The sequence below is a fragment of the Monodon monoceros genome, unplaced genomic scaffold (assembly GCF_005190385.1).
Source record: "Monodon monoceros isolate NGI ecotype Baffin Bay Population unplaced genomic scaffold, NGI_Narwhal_1 Super_Scaffold_17, whole genome shotgun sequence".
Lineage (NCBI taxonomy): Eukaryota > Metazoa > Chordata > Mammalia > Artiodactyla > Monodontidae > Monodon > Monodon monoceros.
In genome coordinates, this window is record NW_021703773.1 from 1,796,842 (window position 1) to 1,810,913 (window position 14,072).

The window sequence follows — 14,072 nt, forward strand, 5'->3', positions numbered from 1 at the left end:
AGGACATGGAAACAACCTAAATGTCCATCAACAGAGGAATGGATAAAGAAGATGTGATATATAAATATAATAGAATATTACTCAGCCATAAAAAGGAACAAAATTGGGTCTTTTGTAGAGACATGGATGGACCTAGAGACTGTCATACAGAGTGAAGTAAGTCAGAAAGAGAAAAACAAATATCATATATCAAAACATATATGTGGAATCTGAAAAAATTGGTATAGAGGATCTTATTTACAAAGCAGAAATAGAGACACAGATGTATGTTTGGATACCAAGGGGGAAAGGGGGGCGGTGGGATGAACTGGTAGACTGGGATTGACATATATACACTACTGATACTATGTATAAAACAGATAACTAATGAGAACCTACTGTATAGCACAGGGAACTCTATTCAATGCTCTGTGGTGACCTAAATGAGAAGGAAATCCAAAAGAGAGGGGATATATGTATACATATAGATACATATAGCTGATTTACTTTGCTGTACAGTATAAACTAACATAATATTGTAAAGCAACTATATTCTAATAAAAATAAATAAATAATAGGCAAAAGATTACAGCAAACAGGAGAGGTTGTGGAGAAAGGGAACTCTCCTACACTGTTGGTATAAGCTGGTGCAGCCACCATAGAGAACAGTATTCTAAAAATATCAATAGAACTACCATACGATCCAGCAATCCTACTCCTGGGCATGCATCTGTAGAAAACTCTAATTGGAAAAGATACATGCACTCCAATGCTCACAGCAGCACTATTCACAATAGCCAAGACATGAAAGCAACCTAAGTGTCCATCAACAGATGAATGGATAAAGATGATGTGGCACATACATACAATGGGATATTATTCAGCCATAAGAAAGAATGAAATGATGTCATTTGCAGTAACACGGATGGACATAGAGACTGTCATACTAAGTGAATTAAGTCAGACAAATACCACATGATGTCACTTATAAGTGGAATCTAAAATATGATACAAATGAACTTATTTACAAAAAAGAAACAGACTCATAGACGTAGAAAACAAATTTATGGTTACCAAAGGGGAAAGGAGGTGAGGGGGGGATAAATTAGGAGATTGATATTAGCAGAGACAAACTACTATGTATATAAACAACAAGGGCCTACTGTATAGCACAAGGAATGATAGTCAATATCCTGTGATAAACCATAATGGAAAAGAATATGAAAAAGAATATATATGTATAACTGAATCACTTTGCTGTACAGCAGAAATTAACACATTGTAAATCAAGTATACTTCAATAAAATGTAAGTAAACATAAACATTTTCAAAATTCCTATATTGATAAATGAAAGAATACACTGTTAACAGTGTATAATGATGCCTTTAGCTAACTGAAATAATACCAACAGCTAAAATTTCTTGTAAGCTCACTATGCTCCAGGTACTCTAAACATATAGGTAGTTTCCCCAACTTACAGATAAGAGAACTGAGGTACAGGAAGGTTATGGGCCCAAGGTCAAGCATCTATTAAGGGACAGCCAAGATTCAAAGGCAGGTGTGGCCACAAACTCCTAACCCCACCTGTGCCTCATTGACTTGACCCAGTGCCCGCGGGTGGGGAAGTGTGCGGACGTGAGCGTGTGGCCACCAGCGTGTGGACACGGTCTGGCCAGCCGCCCCTCAGAGGGCCCCATAGTCCCAGGGATGTCCCAGATCCCAGAGTCATGGTGGGGCACTGGGCTTGCACACCCAGAAATTAAAAACAAACAAAAAAAGATTACAGCAAACAATTCACCAAAGAAGATATATATATGTATGCATATATATATATATATATATACAGTAAATGTATATAAATACAAGAAATACAAGAAAAGATTCCCAACATCACTAGTCATTATAGAAATACAAATAAAATCTACAATGAGCACCACTAGACGGCCACTAGAATGGTTATAATTAAAAAGAGCAACCCCAGCAAGTGCTGGTGAGGCCATGGTGCAATTGGAACACTGACACGCTGCTTGTAAAAACATAAATGGTACATCCGCTTTGGAAGCAGTTTGGTAGTTTCTTAAATATTAAACTTACACCTGCCACATGTTGCAGCCGTTTCACCCCTAGTTGGAACTTCACCCCAGAGAAATGGCAGCATGTGTCCATACAAAGATGTAGACACTGATGTTCACAGCAGCTCTATTTCTAACAGCCCCAAACTACAATAACCCAGGAGTTCCTCAGCAGCCGACGGATGGATGGATTGTGGTATATCCATACAATGGAATATGCATAGACTATATTAAGACAGGCAACAACATGAATAAATCTCAAAATTTTATGTTGCATGAAAGAAGCCACACCCTCTCCCTCAAAAAATAAAACATACTGTAAGCCCACTTATGGGCTTAAATGAAGAGATCTGCTATTTCTCTCAGCATCCACACTCTACTGGCTTTCCCTGTGCCTCTCTGGTCCCTCTGCTGGTAGATGTTCTAACTAACAACTAAATGTCAGAGTTCTTCAAGGCTCAGGCTACACACTGTTTTCTTCTTACCCTATACTCTTCCCTGAGTGATTTAATCCACACTCATGGCTTCAATTAAGAAACACCCAAATTGATATCTCTGGTTTGGACTCTTCTGAATGCTAGCCCTGGGGAGACAACTGCTAACTTAGAAATTTTCACAATTTCTCTGTAGCGCTTGTTATACTAGCAGTTTTGTTTCCTTGGTCATTTAACATCTGTTTTTTCCCCAGGTTATAAACTCTCTGAACACAATTACCCTGTGGACTGTGGCTCATCCTCGCATCACCAGTGCTGGATGCAGAGTAGCCGTTCAATAAACATCAAACTGACAAAGGAGGAAGCTTCTGTGAAGCTGTTATACAATTATTTAAATAGACAATATAAAACAACATGAATGAATCACACAGACATGTTGAGTGAAAGAAGTCAAACACAAAAGAGTATAAACTGTATGATTCCACTTATAAGAATGATGGTGTAGAAATCAGAACCATGGCTATCTTTGAGGCAAGGGGTATTGATTAGGGAGGGGCATGAGGGGGACCATTTGGGGGCTCAAAATGTTATATAGTTCAGTCTGGGTGGTGGTTACATGGACGTGTGTATACATGTGTGCATATACATACAATATATACATACTACACACAAAGTAATCACTTCTTTTAGTATGCTTTTCGGTCTACATTATACCACAACAAAAGGAAAAAAGGAATGCGTTTTGGGAAAAAAATGTAAAAAACTAAATATTGATGAGAAATACGCCCACAAGACTTTCGTAAATGAGAAATAACCACTCTGCAGAGCATAATGCATGTTATGATCCTGATCTGGTAAAATAATATATTCATACAGTCTTTCTTCTGGTTTCTACAATAGAAATCCTACCCAAACTAACAAGCAAAAAATTCATTTAATGACACATACCTGGAAAGCTCACGTAGCTAGGCCCACTTGCCCACAAATAATTTTTATTAAGAACGCACTGAAACTCTCTAGACCAGGGGTCCCCAACCCCCAGGCCGTGGACCGCTACCAGCAGGAGGTGAGTGGCAAGCGAGTGAGCAAAGCTGCATCTGCCGCTCCCCATCACTCCCCATCACCCGCATTACTGCCTGAACCATCAGCCCCATCGCTCGCATTACCGCCGGAGCCAACCTCCCCATCACCCGCGTTATGGCCGGAACCAACCTCCCCATCACTCGCATTACCGCCTGAACCATCCCCCACATCGCTCGCGTTACCGCCTGAATCACCACTCCCCCACCATCCATGGTAAAACTGTCTTCCATGAAACTGGTCCCTGGTGCCAAAACGGCTAGGGACCGCTGCTCTAGACGATTCAAAAGCTAAACGTTATTAGGGCACCACTCAAAAGTGTCCACGAAAATCACAGGACCGCTCTTCTCTGTGCTAGAACCCGGGCTGGTCAGTTTCAAGCGAGCCTTCTTGAGCTCTGCCAGGAAGTCTGCATGCCTGTATGTCTGGAGAGATGTAAGGTGCAGAAGAAAGGTACAGCAAGCTATAGTTTTCAAACATGAACTGCCAGTGTGAAAGGCAGGTAGATTCTCTGAAATGCAGGCATTGAGAAGCTTCCAGACGGGCAGCTCTACACAGCTCACTGCAAGGGGAGCAACGGCAAGAATCCTTTAGCGATGATACGGATTCTCAATAGAGCTGCAGGAAATCTCAGGAAGTCCCATGTAAATTCTTTAGTGTCTCAGGCTGACAAGGGCTCAGGGCTTCAAAAGACAGAAGTATCCCCCAAATCACATCAAACTTACTGACATCTTAAATTCACAGGTAATCCTCTATTTGAAAAATTCCTAGGTCAAAAGTTGAAGACAGCCATACAATATCAATTTTACAACTATTATGTTTTCACCCTGCCTCTAGGTGGAGCTTACACTGTGTGTGTGTGTGTGTGTGTGTGTGTGTGTGTCTGTCTGTCTGCAGACGGGTGTGGGGGGAAGCAGCAGGTAACAAGTAAGCAAGCAAAATACATGGTATACGATATGGTGTTACCTACTTCTGAGAAGCATACGGAAGGTTAAAAGGGAAACGGAGCACAGGGCATGGCTATCGCTTATTTTCTAGGGGTGGGCAGGGAGGGCCTCGCTGGTAAGACAACGTCTGAGCAGAGCCCTAAAGACAGAGTAAACCTCTCAGATCCTTCTATGATGGCAAAATCTGGACGCTAACAGGAAAATGTCTGCCAAGCTTACACTGAAAACCACAGGAAGAAAGAATTCTGCTGAAACCGTTGGAGTACTGCAGCAACTGCAGCCCTAACTACCCCTGCAGCCGGTCCATCTGTGCCTAAACAAGCACAGGCTGCTGGAACCACCTGTGCTGCTCAGTTCTCGGTCTCCGTGCAACACGTGTTTCATGCGAGCACTTTATTTTTTTGTCCATGTTTTCAATCTAATAAATAGCCAGGTATAATAAGATACAAAAAGATAAAGCAATTTATTCTTACATCTTTTGGAGAACCTGGGCCATCACAACCCCATTCGTTAAATCTTCCACGGTCTGGCATGGTGCATCCACATTAAATGTCTGGATCTGGAAAAAGGAAATTAAAAAAAAGGAAAAAAAGATTCCATGGTTAACCATATAGAAGAATTCTTAGACTTCTTCTACCTCATCTTGGGAGTTGAATACGTTTTAAAAAGCAGAACACTGTGAAATGTTTTCCCTCACGGGAAGTTTCCCGCAGCTTGCTATTGCAATTTTTTCCTTTTGGTAAAAGAGAGAAGGTGGTGGACACTGGGCGGCTTCCCCGCATTCACCCTCCTCACAGATAACCATCTAAGAAAGTCACGGTACCGTCATCCCCTCTGCCAGTGACTGGCTCATGGGTGCACAGGCAAAGACAATTTGGACCAAACAGATGCAAACAGAGGCTTACTTGGGCTTCCGGGAAAGAAAAGCCAACCTCCCCTTGGTGTGAATAAACATGCTGGTTGCTTCAATTGCCACGAGCAGTCATCTTGTTGACCGTTAGGATGAGGCCAACGCAGTGGATGGCAGAGAAGAGGAACAGAAAGAACGGGGTCCTTGAGGCCAAAAGTGAGCCACTAAACTAAAAATCTTGAGGCCTCCTATTATATGAGATGCATTTCTTCTTTGTGCCTGGCCAAGCTGAGATTTCTTTTACTCAGAACCAAAATATCTTTATACAGATGTAGAAATCACACAGTTAGATTAGATATTCAGTTCATTTTGATTTTCAATGTATTATGAATCAGAACTAACGTAACATAGCTGAGAATTAGTAGAAATTATTTCTGAGCAAGATAATAATACAGCTGAGCCAGCAATGATTCTACTCAGTAGCACAACCAGGACTTAGAAGGCAATAAATCACTGAGAATAGATAGACACAAGCCATGCTCTGCAGTTTATAGGTTGTAAAATGGAGGAGTATGGGAATCAGAAGAAGAGATAAAACAGGGAAGAGAGTAGAATGGGGAAAGACAGGGTTAAAGAAGGAAGCATCGTTGTGCAAAACCTCTCAAGTCACGTTAGGACTTCATCCTCAGAGCAAGGAGAGAAAGCAAAGGATTCTAAGCAGGAGGGTGAGGCCACGAGATCTGCATCGTATAAGGATCACAGCAGCTGCAGTATGAAGAAAGGCTTGCAGGGAATAGGCAGGGAGACCTATGTTAATAGGTTTGTATGTTAACACATGAGGTCAAACTAGGTAATGAAAATGGAAACCTGGCAAATAATGGTCAGGGGACCATCTGCCTTCAATACATTTTTACTTACAGGGTTATATTCCTAGAGGTAAATTTGCTGGATCAAAGTGTATGAACGTTTTAAGGTTTTTGATAAATATTGCCAAACTGCCCTGAACAAGTGCTGTAGCAATTTACTAACAGTTGGTGAGCGTCCACTTCTCTGTGCCGTGTCATCTATCAAATCTTTAAAAAAAGAACTATTAACAAGTGCTGTCAGCAGCTTCTTCATATTTTTGACAGTCTTGTGGGTTGAGATGGTTATGGCGGTGGAAACTAAGGAAATGGCCTTAAAGATCACATAGCAGGTGGTTTCTACTTAGGTGTCTACTTGGGAGAGGTAATGAAAAGAGGGCCCTTGCAGGCTAGCCCCTGACACTAACCTTATACATGCAGAGGTTCAATATATCATTAGTAACTGGATAAATGGACCAAATAAACATCATCTGTAGGAAATGATACTGAATTTCACTCCACACTCTCTCCAGTCGCCTCGTCAATAACAATGTAGTTTGAAAAGAAATAAGCACCCACTTTCGTTTTACAGTTGCTGAATTCATCTCTTTCTTGTAGGCTTAGAATGAAAAAGACCACAGGTGAGGGCCACACCTCACTCATCTCTTGATCACCAACCTGGCCCAGAACAGCCCTCACTGAACACGCTCTGCATGTAAACTAACTCCATCCCCAGCTTTGCTCCTAATCTGCTGGCTGTGTGACCTTGGATATGCCACTCTACCTCATTTCATGTCAGCTTTTCAATCTAGAAATTGGGAAAAATACCTTATGGAGGGGTGTGTTGCTTAAAGAGAAAATAAATGGACATTATGTATTTGTAAAAGTCTTAAGCAGTAGTTCCCAGACCTGGGTGTACACCCGAATCATGTGGGAAGTTGAAGAAGACTGGGAGTCTATTTTTAACAAGTTCATCAAATAATGCTATGTGGCGGGGCACTGGTTTGGCATTTGGAACACTCTGATCCAAAGCCACTACCAAATGTAAAGGATGAAAGATCAGAAAACTGCCTCTGGCCAAGCATAAGGAAAAGCTCAATAAAGCAGGTAATTCAATAATGCAAGTAATTTACTTGTAAGACTCCATCTGTTTCTCTCTTGGGACTTAAAACTATTTTCATTTTGATTTTTTAAATGTGGCTTCCAAACAATTATTTTCTCTGAATTGGCTCTTGAGGTAAATAGTCGCTCATGAAGGCTAGAGGATGTCCACCTCTGCTTTGAGATAAAGGTAAAGCAGATCCCAGAGAAACTCTCTCTATGGAGTTTCCTTTTGAGGCGATAAAAATGTTCTTGGAATTAGACAGTGGTGATGGCTGCACAACCTGCGATCATACTACAAAGCACTGAATTGTGCACTTTTAAAAGAACTTTATGGTATGTGTATTTTAATTTTTTAAAAAATCTCTCACCTACCAGTTCTCATAAATTCTGAGTTAAAATCTACAGGGTGTTTCAGGACAGCAGTAAAAAAAAATTTTTTTTTTAATGTACTTAATTTATTTATTTTTGGCTGTGTTTGGGTCTTCGCTGCTGCACGCAGGGGCTACTCTGTTGCGGTGCGCAGGCTTCTCATTGCGGTGGCTTCTCTTGTTGCAGAGCATGGGCTCTAGGCGTGCAGGCTTCAGTAGTTGTAGCATGCAGGCTCCAGAGTGCAGGCTCAGTAGTTGTGGCTCATGGGCTCTACAGCACAGGCTCAGTAGTTGTGGCTCACAGGCTCTAGAGTGTGGGCTCAGGAGTTGTGTGGCGCATGGGCTTAGCTGCTCCACGGCATGTGGGATCTTTCCGGACCAGGGCTCGAACCCGTGTCCCCTGCATTGGCAGGCGGATTCTCAACCACTGCGCCACCAGGGAAGCCCAATAAGTAGAGTAAAATTTAAAGATAATTGCACTTAACCACATTAGGGCGTGACACGCTGCTGGAAGGGTCATAACCTCTCTTTTAATTCCAAGGAGCTCTATTAACACCATCCAACTTCCACCTCACCTTCCCCCACAAAAGCATGAGAAGGGTAATGCATGAGATCATCTGGAATTACTATCTCTAGAGTAGTGATTCTCAACCAGGGGCAATTTTGCTCCCTATGAGACATTTTTAGTTGTAACAACTAAGTGGGTGCTATTGGCATCTAGTAGGTAGAGACCAGGATGACAGAGCAGTGCCCAGAGCAAAAATGATCCAGCCCAGAATGTCAGTAATGCTAAGGTTAACAAACCTTGCTCTGGAGCAGTGGTTCTCAAAGTGTAGGCCTCAGGCCACTAATAGCGCCACCTAGAAACCTGTTAGACATGAAGACTATCAGGCCCTAGCTCAGCCCTACTGAATTACAGACAGACTCAGGAACTGGGGCCTAGCAGTCAGCATTTTAACGAGCCCTCCAATTATGCTGATCAATACTAATGCATAGGAAACATTTCTTAGTGTTAAACTGAATGCAATCAAAACATAGGTGAAGTTTCTTGTCCAAAGCTACCCACAGTTAGTAGGAAGCAAAGTCAGGATTTGAACCCAGGTGGTCAAATTTCAGAACCTATACTCTTAACTAACATGTCATATTGGCCCTCAGTTGAAAAAAAAAAATTAAAGCTTTAAAAAATATACATGCTTTTGTATATCTGATTCCTTTATTCCTCCATTAGAGGACCTAAGAGTTAGGAAGGACAGAGAGAATGGAATGGGGGAGATACCACCCCAAAAATTATACTCTCCCTAATTGTAAACGCCAACATGCCATTTTACAGGCTGCTAAATATGAAAGTTACAAGAATATGTTAATGTTGCTGGGTTTCCCAGAAGAAACGTACTGAACCTGTGTGGTCATGATTCTTGCTCCACTTAGCTTCTTGCCATTAGTTGGCAGCATTCCAGATTCTTTCTGGTTTTTCAGTCTCTTAAACCTAGGAAAGAGCAATCTTTCCACGTACCATTCAAGAAATTAGGCTTGACAGGTGTAATAGGTAGGGCAGATTTTTGCGTCCGGAGGCTCAGCAGCCATGGCTCACGGGCCCAGCCGCTCTGCGGCATGTGGGATCTTCCCGGACCGGGGCACGAACCTGTGCCCCCTGCATCGGCAGGCTGACTCTCGACCACTGCGCCACCAGGGAAGCCCTAGGGCAGATTTTTCCTAACAGGTAAGAGTACATTTTGACTCAGAGGGTGGGGAGAGAGGTTAAGAGTGGAAACTTTCCAGCACATCCTGCTGAACTTTCTTACTGCATAAACTTTGATTCGGAATTTAAGCTTAAACCATTTTCCCTTGGTAGGATGATACTTTGTCTCTTAACAAGCATTCCTCTTTCAACAAAAATGGGGAACATTTGGTTCTTGGGCTAGTAACCTTTCTGATACAATAGCAATTTATCCAGCATTTGGGACACTGAGATGTTCCACAGAAATGAATTCTGCATAGGTGGCTAATAGGCATCCCTCTAAGTGCCTGAGTTGTTATTTTAACCATTTCTGGTGGAAGAACTTCTAATATGTACTATATACCTCTGATCTCAAACTAAATGCTGTGTAGTGAAAATAAACTTTTATTTGATATTCAGGATCATAATTATGATCTTCGGTAACTGAATGTGGAGGCTCTTGATGTATAAAAGGCTGTCAGCTCAAAGACTGCCCAGGCTGAACCTTCACCTCTCCGGTCTTCTCTGTCACTGACAGCTGCCTGCATTTTGCTGAATGTGGCAGTTACCTTCTCACCGGCTGTGTGCAAAGAAACTGCACAACCAAGTTGGCTAGAACTTTATGCAAAACAAATTATTCTAAATGGGGGTCCTCTCTTAGGAATGTATAGGATACATTTTCCCCCCTTACTTTTGGTTTTGGAATTGTGTTCAGCATTCATCTGGCCTTCAGCTATGAGGGGAGCTACTAGAGTGAATGCACATTTTCAGCTACCACAGACACGTTCCACATGAACATTTATTCTGCTTTTCTTTTTTAAGTATTAAAAAGCATGTATTCTTGCACAGTGATTTGGATGGAAGTAGTATTCTGAGAAACTTTTTTTTTTTAGGATAATGAAGCTATTTTAGTATTATTTAAAATAAGAACAACCTTTAAACCGTATGAAGTGGGCAATAGGGGAGAAGCACGCCTTCCTGAGAAGGGTCCTCCGAGAAGGGTCTTCTCAGGGGCAAAGGCAGCAAGGGTGGGTGGGCAGGAGAGAGTGCAGGCCTGGACGTCAGCGGTGCTTCCTCGGGGCGGGCTCTGCAGGTAGGAGAGGTGGCTCTGGGGCTTGGCAGCTCCTGGCTGGAGTGGAGGGAGCTGGCCTGGCGGTCCGTGCCAGTGACTCAGGCAGGGGTAGGGCAGGGGTCAGCTGGGTAAAAGAAATGTGGGTTTGAGTGTCAGGAGGAGGTGGCCTTGGCTCTCAGGACTCAAGGGGTACGGCAGGCTGCAGGAGGCCCAGGCCCGGGAGTGCTGATCCGCCCCCATCTCTCCAGCGAGGCTCTGTGACTGTGCCCTGGGCGGGTGGGGGTGGGGGGGGTGCTCACAGCAGGGTGGGCGGCAGGCAGGGAAGGCTCAGGCAGGGCTGCTGTCAGGCCGGGGCTCAGTGTCCTCTTCTCGGAGGCACTTGCACCCGGAGCAGATGCTTCTTCTCAGAGGCCCCGGCCTGGGCACAAAGACAGGGACCACTCCATTCCTCATCACGGGCCGGAAGGCTGACAGCCTGGGCTCGGGGCTCTCAGACCTGAGAGGCCTGTCGAGCCGCCTTTGTCCTTCCTCGCATCGGCTAAGGGCCCTCAGCGCGGTCTCCTTGGCACAGGGGTCCAGGGACTCCTGGCTGGGCGGACACGGGGACAAGTTGCTTAGGCTTTCAACGGGGACGGTACGGATGTCCACCAGACTCTATCTCCTGTGTGGCAGGAGAGGCGGGCGTTCCACTGGGACCTCATCGTGAAACCGTTGCCATGGCCGGAAAACCCCAGCCCCGAGGAGGTGCGGAGGGGCAGCCCGCTGGGAAGGCGCCTCCAGCCCTGGGGCACCGAGGACCCGTGGACCGGGTAGTACTTCCAGCTGCGTAGGGCGGCGGGGAGCGGCCGCCTGCTGCGGAACCAGAGCCCGCGATCCTGGCGGCGGCAGCGGTAGCACAGGATTGGGCGCCCGGCCCGGCCCATCGGGAGGCAGGTGCCGCAGGCGGGCCCGGTCCATGGGAACCATGGGGACCGGCGCTTCCGGTCGTGGGCTGGCTGCGTGGCCTTGGCCGTGCCCAGGTACATGCTCAGGTAGCTGCCCATGCTCGCGGGTCAGCGGGGTCAGACCTTCGACGGGCTTTGGCTTCTGGGTGGCCCCGAAGTCTGTAGACGCGAAGCTTACGGCGCTGAGGCAACCGTTGGCATCGGGGTGTTGGACGGTTCGTGGGGCGTCGGAACCTCTGGGCACGAGGTCCTGCGCGCGCCAGGCCGGGGCCTCGCGGACTCACTCGGGGCCTCGCGGACCCACCCGGGGCCTCGCGGACCCGGGGCCTCGCGGACCCGGGGCCTTGCGGGGCACCCCTGTGTTCTGAGCACAGGGGATATTCTGCTTTTTATAACTAAAAGAACAAACCCAGCGTTTAACCTCAACTTTATTTTGAAACATTTCAATGTACAACGTTTTAAAATGTTTCCAAATTTTAGAATTGTACACCTTTGTTTGGACTCTGCCCTCCAGTTTTGTCATTGATAATCTCTTCCCCAGAAATTTTCCTGGATGAGCCTTCCAGTGAAATTTCAAAAAGCCTTTTCTTCTACAAAACCAGACTCCTTGACCTCTGTCTATAGCTGATAACCTGGATTATCTCTATTTTCTTAACATTTTACCAGATTTTAAATAGATGTGGCCATAGTGTGCTTCTGTTAGTACCCCTTCAAACTTCTCTCTGTGATTCTTCCTCTGTATTTTTATTAGCATTTCTCACCCAAATAACTGCACTGACCACCACCTTCTGGCAGATGCCCTTCAAACACACCTCTTTGTTTCCGTGACTTGTCTTTCTAGACTTTAAACAATGTAACCCTACTTCAGATTCAATGTTTCCTCATCTTTGCCCTCTTGCCTTTTTTTTCTAGCACTGAAGGAGGTACAGACTCAAAAATGCATATCTTCAGATCCTCAATCTTCTGTTTACAACCTCTGCCAAATCCATTCCTTCCACAGTATCAAAGAATGTGGTAATTCTTTCCTTTATCTCTCCCCTACCTAGTCAAACTTTGGCCACATTATGCAGCTTATCTGTTTCTTCTCTTCTCTAAAATGCAGCAGGGGAACCCATTTCCCCACTTAAGTCAGAACCCATTACAGTTGTAAGCTGTATGTTAACTATATATTATTGGAAACGATTTGAAATGCCAAGAATGCCCTAATACAAAAGTTACTGAATAGATCAAGCTCTATCTACCCTTGTATATATTCTGTTTCAGAAAACATAATTTGATTTGTGACATAAGCCAAATTGTGAAAATCTCAGACTATTTTTATTATGTTTGTTCCAACCAGCCTAGGACACTGGCCCTCTAAGCATTCCACCCAAATGTCCCCACACAGGGCAGTGATGTCTGTACTCCAGGGATCTAAGCTTATCGCCCAAGGCACCGCTAAACTGAATCTGTTTGGCATCTGTCTTACCTTGCACATTAATACAAATGCTGTAGTCACCTCCCTAAATAGATTAGTGCTGCATTCTAAAAGTGGTATTTAACGTTTTAGCAATGAGTAAAACGAAAGCTCCCCAAAGAAGCACCAGGTTCATCCCATAGATACACACACAGGCACAACCCTGGAACTGGCACCGCACTTAGGGAAACACACAAGCTTGGGTTTTACGTCCACCTGTACAAGGGGCTGCTAAAGGCACGTCTGTTGGCATTAGAACGGAACACATATTTACATGCACATGTGAGAATCTTAGTAAGCATTTGATAATTTAAAATTAGAATGACATAACGTTGCCCCCCAAATGTCGAGTCCCACTACACCTTCCAGACTTATTTTCACCTCCTAGGCACCTCCACGCCGCTCACTTTCTCCTCTCCTATCGCGGAGGCCGGGCTGCGGGTCCTTCCCCTACCCTCCGCCCTCCCGGCAAGCCCTCTCCCCCCGCGCCCCGCGCCGCTCGCCCTCCAGGGCTGCGCTGTCCCGGCGAGCGGGACAACAAAGGCGGCAGCGTCGGCCGGGGGTCTCGGGTGCCCCCCCCGCCCCCCGGAGGCGCGGGGAGCCGCCTGGTGACAGCGCCGCCCGCACCCGTCCTCGGCCTCCGCCCGGCCCCGCGGGCCCCGCGAGTTTCCCTCGGACCCGGCCGGGCCTCCCGCCGTGGACTCAGCCCGCACCGGCGTCCCGGCCCCCGCCCCGGGCCCCGGATGTGACGGCACCGGCGCCCTCGGCGCCCGCCCGGGGCGCGGGGAGATCCCAGGACGGCGGCCTGGGGGAGGGGGCCTCCGGACCGCGTCGCCACCTACCCAAGTGAGGAGGCTCTCGCACAGCTCCACCCGCTCCAGGGACTCCACGTTGAACATCTTCCCGCCCGGGCTCGCGGCCGCCCTGCCTCGCCAGGAAGCCCGCGGCTCGGCCCGGGGCTGCGTCCGAGGGTCGGCCTGCCCGTCCTCCGCCCGGCCGCCGACTCCGTCCGGAGCTGGCAGCGGCACCCGCAGCGTCACCGGCGCCCCTCCTCCTCCGGCCCGTCGGGACCGCGCGGCACCGCGCGCGCGCGCCCGCCCGCCCCGCCCGCGGACCTGCAGCCCCGCAGCTCCGCAGCCCCGCTCCCGCCGAGACCCCAGCCCGGCCCGAGCCGCAGCAGCCCAGCACTGCGCACGGCCGCGCCCG

General features: G+C 46.5%; 1 protein-coding gene across 2 annotated transcripts in view; it reads right to left on the reverse strand.

The window, feature by feature from the left end:
* Positions 1–13,886, reverse strand: part of HOOK3 (hook microtubule tethering protein 3) — a 98,634-nt gene extending 84,748 nt beyond the window's left edge. For both annotated transcript variants that reach the window (XM_029226274.1, XM_029226275.1), the window contains exons 1-2: positions 13,709–13,886; positions 4,987–5,072 (exon numbers count right to left, since the gene is read on the reverse strand). In XM_029226274.1, coding sequence (XP_029082107.1) covers positions 4,987–5,072; positions 13,709–13,765 — 143 coding nt within the window. In that variant the 5' untranslated portion in view covers positions 13,766–13,886. The remainder of the gene's footprint in view (positions 1–4,986; positions 5,073–13,708) is intronic.
* Between the last annotated feature and the right edge of the window lie 186 nt (positions 13,887–14,072).